Genomic DNA, 10871 nt, shown 5'->3' with positions numbered 1-10871 from the left:
TCCCTACAGTTTTAATACAACCTAGATAATCTGCCTGTTCTTGGTGGCACAAAAATGGCCATATTCTTAGAATGAAGCACCAGAAAACATATGCTTCACTGAATTTTGAGAAAATCAATATTTGCTCTGATCTATTTCCCCATCCCCAAAAAGCACCATTACAAAACCCATTCCCTTATAAGCCTTCAGCCATGGATATGTTACAGCATCCCCAAACAAACATTTCCCAATATTTCACTCACTATATTAGAGTTTGTTCTTTAATCTAGTTCCAGTCTTTCTCATTGCCCTGTAAATCCATTACTCCTTAGACTATCTACCCTGTCTTCTCTTCACAGCAGCCTCTGATGTGACTGAAAACTTTTGTCTGTCAGCTGTCTGAGAGTTATCAATTCTATTTTTTTACTCTTTCTCAGACAGGTTTTGTAAATTACTGATATGTATCACTGCTCTCCTATATTCCTGAAGGAAGAAAAAAAATTCCCTTTGAAAAATTTTCTGAGCTCTTTAAAGAAGTCCAAAGAAAAGTATATCTAATAGTAGGAAAAATAAAATTATAGGAAAAATAAAATTATCATGAAGTGCCCTTAGACCAGATGAAACCCAGAGAATAAAAGCTTGCCATCATCACATACAAATTCCCTTCTACACCAGCCAACAGTGGATTTTTCCTCTACAATTTACCTTTTCCTGTGTCCACAGGTCTGTGATCTTCCTTGCTTGCTGCCACAGCTGTTGAATCACCATTTATGACATCAAGGAAGAAGTCAGCTGGATTGTTGAAGGGTTCACATTCATATCCTTAAAAAAAAAACGCACATGCAACATTTTTGTTAGTATTGCACAGAACACAGCGTGGAAGGTCAGGTCTAATACTGCATCACTCTTCCACAATCCTGTTACAAGAAAACTTCACTGCTTTCCATGAACATTAGTTTACAGCAGTAGAATGGACAGGATTTAGGAGACGGTGAATCTGAGGTATCTATACAGAGCTTCAATGTTGCTTATTCTCCATTGATTTCAGGTGAGGAGAAATCTGTAACTTGCTTCTACACAGCTCAGCATGGACAACCCTTGTCTCCTTCCTATTGCTGTTCAACCACATCCCACTCAGAAAGACACACATTCCCCAGTAGAGGCTGCTGGATGTCTGCTCTACAGCCTCAGTTGCTTGCTCTAGAAGCTCAACTCTCGCTTGTGTTTCCTCAGCCACAAGGAAGAGGAAGGACTGCCCAAGAGCAGCTTCTTATAATATGGCTCTAGCTATGGGACAAGGAGGAAAGGGGAAAAAACCCCAAACCCAAACACAAGGATTCCTGAGGGAAAGGAAGTGACGTGGGATACTAAGAGGAGGAGTAGCAGTAGTGTGATTGGTTAAAGTATCTCCCTTAAAGCCAGGGAAACCTTACAATCCAATGTGTCCATGGCTGCATGTACAGTAGACTGGAAACTCACTCCACATTCTCTGTCCATTTTAGTGAGAAGCTCTCACGCCACTTGCCTGGAGAGGGTGCAGCCACCCAACTTTGCAATTATTAACCCATCTTAAGACACACCATGATTTTTGTCCTCTGGGTCACCCACCTGCATTCAAACTGGTCAAATTCTTGGATCAGTCCCTACTGATTGCTGCCAATCTGCAGGCTGTGATTCAAATCCCACTAGGTCTGCCACCTAGGGCCTCGCAGAACTACAAGCATCATCTTGTCTATTGTGCATCAGGCTTCTAAATGTCCCAGCGATTCTGGGTTTTTGTCCTGATGCAAGGCAAAGCAGGAGAGCGCCATGCTCTGTGTTGTCTGAAAAATTACAGTTTTATCATTTTGTTTTTTTCCTGTTCTAACATAACACTGTTCAGACTGTATGTGTACAGCCTCTAGCATCCTAGTGATAAAGCAGTGCAGGACTGTTAACCAGTGCTAGGGTAAGAATCTACCTGCACATTAGACTCATTATCCAGTTGTCTTTGCTCTTGGCACAGAAGACTTACCAATAGAACTAAAGTACTCCAGGGCCTGCTTCGCAGGACCATGGTACAGCACCTTTCCCAAAGCTAGTAATGTCAGACTGTCAAACAGCTTGAATATGGAATAGCGGGGCTGATGGATGGAAAATATGATGGTTCGCCCTCTTCTTGAGAGCCTGAAATAGAAAAAAAACATCACTCAAATACACCATACTTTGCACTTCAGAAAGGTCATGTTAACCCAAGCAAAATAAGTATCCAAATCCAAAACAAATACTTGTCTTTTTCTCAGGGTCTCGACACAGAAAAGCTGTAGTTCTCCCTTATCTGTCACTATGTGTCAGATGCTGCCTGCAAGACCTTCAAGGCAACACCCATCTTTACAAGGGACTATCATTGCAGTCCACATAGAAAAATTTAGCTGTAGCTAGCAAAGGCTGAGGCCACAGCTGTGTATAAACCCTCCTTACACATTTTCTGTTCCAGGGTTCAACCTGACTAACTGGAATGGTCCTACTGCACCCTATGGCAGTACCAGGCTTTATGCAGCAGGCTGTGGAAGTCTGGCCAGCTGAGATTCTACTTAGTGCTTCTGCTGGAGTTCTTCTTCTTCTTCTGTTCTTCTCTAGAACAATCAAAACTAGTTTTCCTCCAGGTTTGTCAGACACTATTTCAAGTGCTTTAGCACTGATGCCCAACATGTATCCCTGCCAGTCAAAGGCCTCTATCCACAAACAGCAGAGCAAAATGTCCCTGCAAGCAAAACCAGGCAATATGCTACAAACCCATGAGTAGGATTAGGAACTCGTTCTCATTAAATAAGCCTTGTTTGGTCTTTTTTGTACCAGAAGACAGTTAATCTCCAAAACATAGCAGAGGAAGGTAAACACTGAGGGTAATTATGCAGGTGAAGTCTGATCTGAGTTCAAGGCTGTTGCTGGAGTGGAGGAAAAGACTTTGTAATAGACTCAGCTGGAAGGCAAAAAATTTATGGTTACAAGGCCTGACCTCCCAGTCCACCCCTCTCTGTGGCAAAGGGAAGCTGTCCAAGCTACATCGGCTCTTTGGGCTCCAATGCAGTGCTTGCTGTGGAAAGATTCCCATCAACTTCAAAAGGCTTTGGACAAGACCCAAAAAAATAATTTCCTACCACTTCTGAGCTTTTTTTTTTTTTTTTTTTTAAAAAGAGCACTGTAGCTACTCAGTCATAACAGCTTTTCTTTTTTCACTAATGAGCTCACAACAAAATTGCAGCAGGGCCCTGAAGAACTGACTCTTACTTCTTCAAGAGGATGAGGACTGCATTGGCTGTGCTGGCGTCAAGGCCAGTTGTTGGCTCATCCAGAAAAAGGACTGGTGGCTCTGTGATGAGCTCCATCCCGATGTTGGTTCTCTTCCGCTCCCCTCCAGACACTCCTCGGATGAATTCAGTTCCTACCTACAAGCAGAAAAAATCAGCCATTTGCAGGTTTCATATGCAGTCAGTGCATGCTCTGGAGTTCAGGGCTCTTCACATCTGGCAGGCCCAGAATCCCATTAGTGAACTCCGGGGCCAGAAGCAGATGATGGGTCTGACTCAGTGTGAGGGACTGTGTAGCAGTAAGCAGAGCCTGATTTTCAGAGGTACCAGGAAACAAGGATGACAGTGACAAGGAAGAGCTGGAATGAGACCACAGCAGTCAGAGGTGGCATCGGTGTTCAAGGATGCCTTTTGTTGGTAGCTCATCTGCTGATCGAGTGGGGTAAGTAAAGTAAAAGTAAAGTAAGAGTAAAAATGCTGCTGGCAGGAAGAAGCTCTGCACAGAACTGCTCCATCACAGCTCAGTTTTCAATCTCCCACAGCTTTCAGCACTGTAAAAATAATTTCCCTGTCTTGTCCCACAAAGCCAGGAAGTGACAGAGCAGCTTTCCAAGGTGCAATGACTAAGTGACTTTTTCCCTTCTGAACTTATACAACATACTGGATAGGGTACAAAATCTTGCCCTTTTAGCAGAAAATCACATACCTCTTTCCAAACTATCTCCTGAGCTGGAGACTGATTTCTTGTGCGCAGTGTGGTTCAGTCATGTTCCTACTTAGCTTAGTGTAGCTGCTATACTGGTCAGAGTCAAGTAGTTCAGTTTCCAGAGACAGTATGTTTTCTGAGAAAGACGTTCTCACTGCTCACCTTAGCATCAGCCACTTTGTTTAATCCCAGCTCGCTGATTATCTGGGCGACTCGCTCTTCCTTCTCCTTAACGCTGATGGAGCTAGGGAGTCGCAGGGCAGCAGAGAAGTGCAGGTTCTCCCTCACCGTCATTGTGCCCATGACAACATCATCCTGAAAGCAGTAGAAATGTACAGTTGTAAGGCCTGTTTCTCAGCTACCTGACTGGGCACCAGAGTCCCTGTATTGACAGTTGCTGGATAAGCTGTTTGTGGACCAAAGTGGAAACTGTGTGAGGGAGAACCCCTGCTTCAAAACTTAGACGATACAAAATTCAAGGTCACTCAGGAACAGTCAAGGGGAGAATGCAGCTCTACAGGCTCCCAGCTTACACCAAACACCACCTCAGCCTGCTTTCACGCTCACGAGTCCAAGTACAGACTACCATATTGTACTACACTTGAATTTTCCTTACCAGCCAAAGGGAGACATAGCAGGTAGCTGCTTTTGTAAAAATTTAAACTTCAGCCAATCCAGCTGAAGCCAGCAGACATTGCTAGTGCTCAGTGCTCTAGGCAGACACTCAGGGAGTCACCCAAGTCAGCTCTGTTCCCGGTTACAGGCCAGATCTTGCTGTGATCCCGAGCACCTGCCGAGTTCAGTTGCCAACAAGGAGCTCTCCCCAACTCCTCACTGGCAGCACCTCCTTTGAGAAACAAGAGTATTGCACCAAGATGCTCCTGTTTTTCCCATGTCTCAACTATCTATAACTCTTGCGCACAAGACCTTATTCTAAGGGCTAACCCTTTAGAAAAACTACAACACTCGTGCATTTTGAGTAAGAATCATATCTCTTCAATCGACAAACATCTGGGCAGCCTACACCAACCTGTAACAACCATGAGCCAAACAGGGTTGACACCAGGTCCATCCAGAGCTTCATGCCTCTCCATCACCCCCGCTTTGATATTCAAGCCAATTCTGCATCCCACCATATGATGGGAGAAGGGCTGCCACACTGGGCAGCTGCTCAGAGACATTCCTGTTTCAAAGCACCTTTCAAATCTAGTGCCTCTTGGAAGGCACAGCCTCTAAGCTGCAGGGCAACAGATTCTTGCCTGCTTTGGAACTCCTTCCACACCAGATGTAGTTGATCAGCAGCACAAAGGATGTGCCAGCCAACCCTGTTTGGCACTGGAGTTAACAGGAAGACTGTACATGCTGCTGTGCTAGAAGTATGTGACAGATTACTCAGGGTGTAGTATTATGATAAACTGGCTCTGCTGCCAAAGCTGATTTAGGAATTTCCTATCATTTCTTCCCTCTTCACACACGCTCAGCCTCTCACCCTAGCCTTCCCTTCCCCATCCTCAGATCCACCAATGCAACTGCAGGATCACCACACTGGTGACTAAACTGTGCATTTAATCTGCCTTAATACCAAACTTAACAAACTGTGACATGAGACCCTCACTTGCAAGGCATGAGTGCAGAGACCACCAGCAGTTTTATAGGGATAACACATGACTTAGGAGGTCTATAAGCTCATCTGCATAAAACTGACCCTATAAGTATGTATGTATGTATTCATGTTCTTAGGCCTTAAGTGTTGCTTGTAGTTTTTGGGCCATCTTTATCGATCTAGGGAGCACTGCACAGGGGTGGGAGAGAGACCATTTAATATTTCACCTAGTTGCCTGTCATTTTAAGGTTAAAATTTGGTTGATTTGGACATTTGAGAGACAAATGTTTCAGACTGAGACCACTTGCAATAAACTTTCTGGCCATTCATGAAACATGGATGATTTGGGGATCTTTGACCTACAGGATCAAGATTCAGCATCAGTCTTGTCACAGGCATCCTCCCAGAACCCCCCAGCTGGCAGCTTTCAGAAAAGCTGCCAATTTCACAGCTGCCTGCAGTCAAAAGCCTGGATGGTTTCCAGATTTGGCTGCTCATGTGGCTGCCAAGAATCCCCTTCTCCTCAACTCCCCCAGGGCTTCAAGGGTCTATTATTGGTCCAGGCCTCCACCCAATTCCGCAGATTCAGCCAGCTTTTCCTGTCTCTGAGTGGAATGAAGCTCTATCCCAGCCAGCCAGAATCAGAGGAAGAACAGCAAGGATCTATTTACTTCCTAGAATTATTGTCTGATAGCTTGAAGGTACTTCTGCCAGCTAGAACTTGATTCTGAGTTTCACAACAAGAGATTTTGGGTGTTGTGGTTTTTTCCCTCACCTTTTTATTTTTTCTAAAATCCTTACTAGTACTTCAGGGCAGAGCCCAAAGAACAAACCAGAGTAGCCCAGTAGTTTGTACATCCGTGTGGCTTTGGGAAGACAAACACCTCCATGCTTGACTTGGTTGGAGTTAATGGTTTGAGTCCTCTTGTCCTCCATATCCTAGAAAAATACTAAATACTGTAACATCTGAGTTATCAAATTAGAATCTGTAGGGATCACTGAAAATAACCTAACCTCATGCTTTGCTCATCTTATGCGGTCTTACCTCCTAAGGGCTCCCAGGCTTCCACTGAAGGCAGTTACTCACCTGCACAACATATCCTGAGATGCACTTGAAATTTGGAGGTTGTGGGATGCCGTCTATAAGGACTTCTCCAGACAGGCCTGCTGGGTCCTTTCTGGCAGCCAGCACATCTAGGAGACTTCAGATAAACATCAGGCATCAGGTTTTGCTCTAACAGCTGCTTTTACCTTTGACTGGCTAAGTACCACCAGTCAGGACTGCAGTTACAGCCTGCTCACAGCGTGCTGCAAACCAAAGAGCACCCCTCTACTCTAGGGGCTTCAGCTCTTTGCACCAGAAAGCCTAGTGTGGAGAGAGGATTTGCCAGAATCAGGTGTGCCACAGCAGTACGGTAGTATACAGACCCTCACAGTTCACAGCAGTCAGCCCCCTACAGACGTAACCTCAGCCTCGGTATGAACAGCTAACCTCAAATGCACAGAAGCAAGAGCACACCCTGCTGCGTAGCTGCAGTCTGCAGTCTGCTCTCAGCAATGAAGGCACAGGAGTAACTACTTTGATCTCAAGAAATGGGCATAAACAAAACTAGATTTAATATTAATTCTATAAAGTAATTTTGTTTTAACCTATCACTGGATTCTCCTTACTGCCAGTGCAGAGGCCAGCCTGCCTGCCAAGTACACACCACCCTAATGAAAACATCTTGATTAGCCAGCAGTCTGCTCAGAGGGAAAGATCAAGGGTCACCAAAAAGACACACCTGTGTGAACCCTGGCCGTGTTTGCCAGTCTCTGACGTTCTCAAGGGCAGAGAGTGACAAAGAGCTCTCTTACCATGGTTATATGGGTGAGAAAACAGTATCAGCACTGGCTGGAGGTAGTCTGCATGGTGTTTCTTTGTGCTTGCATCCAAAGAACTCAAGCACATGTGCACCCCCTCCACCAGGCCACAGCCAAGTTGGGGTGAGGATCCAGAGCATCCTACAGACTGACATGACACCATATTCCTGTCAGTCCTCAGAGATGGGTTTGCCTAGCATCTTCAAGAAAGTCTTGCAGCAGCAACTTCCCAGGGGACAACATCCCTCCTATCCTCAAAGGATCTTGCCCCCCTCCCCACCTCATGACAGGTCTAGGACAGAGCCTACACCTGAGCTCCACTCACCCCAGTTCAACCTGATATCTTAGCTCACCACCAAAGGTGGCAGTAATATGGACCACCACTGGAGCAGATGAGGAGTGTGACACCATTGCAGGGCAAGAACTCCAGCAAAGCCAACAGCAGAGAGCCACGAGGTCAGACTGCATCGCCAGATTTCTCACAGGCACACAGAGGTCTGAGCCTACAGATCCCTCACATCTTCCCTAACCCTCAGAGTCCCAAATCCTCTTTGTCCATTTGAAGGAGCAGAAGAAAGTACTCACGAAGATTTGCCGCTCCCTGTTGGCCCCAGGATAGCATTCAAGCCTGGCTTCATAATGCCACTGGAAGAAGGAAAGAGTTATTTCCACATGGAGGACTGCTCACATGCAGATCATAGTAGAGATAAGGTGTGAACAAAATGCTGTCGAAAGGAAAACTTAGAGATTATTAAAAACATCTTAAATCTGAAATCAATAAGCATTTTTCCTTTCTTGTCCCAGATTGCCAATCAGAACAGAACCATAACTAGACATAAAAAGCAATCTACAAAAGACAGAAATTAAGTGTCTTCCCTGCCGAGCTGGGTCTTGAAAAGAAGCAGCAACTGCACTCTGCTGCTCATTTCCTCTCACCACAGCTTGAACCATAGTTAAGGGAACTCTCAGATCTTCTGGTAGAAGAGTTCACACAAGTTTGGTCCTAATTTGCTCAGATCAAAAACTGAAACTGCTCCAGCTACATCACAGCTATTCTGCCTAAAAGCAAATTAGAAAGTGCTCACATGAACTGTGGACTGGCAGGAGGATAGTAATTTCTTTACCAGCACAGCTGGATATGGAAGGTGACACCAGGGTCACCAATTCACAGCAGCAGGTTAATTCTTACCCTCTGGTATTTTACTTATGCAAGAACTTACTAAACATTATGAAGGATCTTCTTTTCCACAGTTTTCCTTTTACATAGGAATCCACTGGACTGCTTAACGGAGTACTGGATGTTATGGAAACTCACAACAGAGCCCCGAGGGGATTGGATGGACTCTCGTGTTGGAAGAGAACGTTGGAAATTGCCTGCTCCTTCCTCTTCTCCAACAGAAATAATGCTGTGATCAAATGTGTCTGCCATCATGTCCCTGTTACACAGGTCAGGCTCCACCGTGTGGACTTTTTTGAGGTCACTGTTGTTTTGAGCAGTTCCCATCTGTTGAGACAAGGAACACAAAAACATGAAAGGAAGGAGGCGTGAGTAAAGATTTCTGCAGAAAGTGTCTTGGAAAAGCAAGTTCACGAACACCACACCAATCCTTACATGTGGCAAGTTTCCAAAAGGATGGACATCCACACTGGAAAACATTTAGTAGTTTGAGCAGTTCCCATCTGTTGAGACAAGGAACACAAAAACATGAAAGGAAGGAGGCGTGAGTAAAGATTTCTGCAGAAAGTGTCTTGGAAAAGCAAGTTCACGAACACCACACCAATCCTTACAGGCAAGTTTCCAAAAGGATGGACATCCGCACTGGAAAACATTTGGTAGTCCCCAAAGGCACAGAAACCCACAGATTTATAACAATATACACAGCCTTTAAGAACAAGACATGTATGTTCTTGAAGTGATGCTAGCTCAAAGAGTATCTGATGAGGTAAAGACGAAGCCCGTCTGTGACAGCCACCACCTAGCTCAACACAGTGGGGACTACAAATGCAAGTTGCTACCACTTCAGCTAAAGAGACTCAAGCTCCCCTCCTTCAGGCATAACATGCTTGCCCTCCGCACCTCACACTCCCACAAAGCCAGCAGAGAAAATCTATGGATGACCCTGTATAAAGAATCATAGGAAGAAAAACGGTTGTGCTTATGAAAATGAAGGGCAATCACATGCACCTTGCTTGCTGCCACAGGTTTGTTTCAGAGATACCAATGTTATTAAAATAACCGTTACACATGTTGCTTATCATGTTTCAGTCACACCACTATCAAGATACTTTATGACTACAAATAGGAAGAGAAATTTAGATTTGTCTGCAGGCACCAGTTACCCTGAAGAACAGCAGGAGTTCCCCCTCCCACAGGGAGACATCTGGGACATCCCACAGTAAGGAAAAAACATGGTACAAACTGGTACATTAAGGAAAATTATATGTGGCACCTCTTTGTAATCACAAAGTTATGAAGCATTCTGGTTCAAGGAGATAAGCTGCCTCTGTGGCTCAGGATGGGAGCACCTGAAAGGGAGGACCTGTTATCAACAAAGGGAAGGAACTATTCTCCCTGTCCATGCATCATAGCCTACATAAGAGGAACTATATCAATATGAGTATAACCATTAATATTGGTTCACTTATCAGTCACAGCAGCAGAGCTTTTTTTTTGTGTCAAGGGGCTGCTTCCCTTTCTATTGCTGTAGCTGATGGAGAGCAAGTTTGCAAGTTTGGACCCCCTCACTCATTAAAAAAAAAAAAAAAAAAAAAAAAAAGAGAAGTTTAAAATTCTTGCCTTGGCGTTGCACGTGAAGAGAAGAACTTGGAAACCCTGCTGACCCCAAGATCTGCAGCCCATGCAAGGCCTGGGCATAACTTGTGCTCTGCCTTCTAGTCAGGTGCCCTTGCAGCCATAAACCTTCCTGTCCCCTTTCCAGAGAACTACAACAAGGAAGGGAGGAATTCCTGCGTGCCCCTTCCAGAAATTGAACACGCTAGGTTAGACTAACACAAGTTAGTCTAATCATTTACTTTGCTTCCAGCTGCTAGGAAGATGGTGTTTGTTGAAAAGCTAAAAATTGACTGATGTTGCGGGAAGCCAAGGCGGTCTAAGAGAGCAAGGAGAGAGAACTGTCCACAAAGACACCTATTGCTGGTTACCTGAGTTTTGTGGGAAGGTAGATGTATCCCACCAATCAGCCTTTTCCCACCATCTGCACTTCTTTCCTCCCAGGACTGAGAGGGTGATAACCAGTAGGACCAACAATATCCACCACTGCAGAAGTAGTGGATTTCTCAGGAAGAGAGGTGGTCATCCTTTTAAGAAACTGGAACTACAAAGCCAGATTTAAGGAAACAGGAATTGCCCTTTCCTCTCTGCCTCTTCCTAGCACTTAGAGCTCAAGAAGTTGCAGTAGTTTTTTTCCTG

General features: G+C 44.9%; 1 protein-coding gene across 1 annotated transcript in view; it reads right to left on the bottom strand.

Moving 5' to 3' along the window:
* LOC104507447 (ATP-binding cassette sub-family G member 2-like) overlaps positions 1–8872 on the bottom strand; it is a gene marked incomplete at its 3' end in the record, with an annotated part of 13767 nt that extends 4895 nt beyond the window's left edge. The window contains exons 1-7 of the mRNA XM_010148734.1: positions 8662–8872; positions 8027–8086; positions 6666–6780; positions 4138–4290; positions 3250–3407; positions 1994–2145; positions 701–801 (exon numbers count right to left, since the gene is read on the bottom strand). Of these exons, the coding sequence (XP_010147036.1) occupies positions 701–801; positions 1994–2145; positions 3250–3407; positions 4138–4290; positions 6666–6780; positions 8027–8086; positions 8662–8870 (948 nt within the window). The remainder of the gene's footprint in view (positions 1–700; positions 802–1993; positions 2146–3249; positions 3408–4137; positions 4291–6665; positions 6781–8026; positions 8087–8661) is intronic.
* Positions 8873–10871: the final 1999 nt, after the last annotated feature.

The sequence above is a fragment of the Eurypyga helias genome, unplaced genomic scaffold (genome assembly GCF_000690775.1).
Source record: "Eurypyga helias isolate BGI_N326 unplaced genomic scaffold, ASM69077v1 scaffold44783, whole genome shotgun sequence".
NCBI lineage: Eukaryota > Metazoa > Chordata > Aves > Eurypygiformes > Eurypygidae > Eurypyga > Eurypyga helias.
This window is presented reverse-complemented; position numbering and strand designations above follow the sequence as displayed.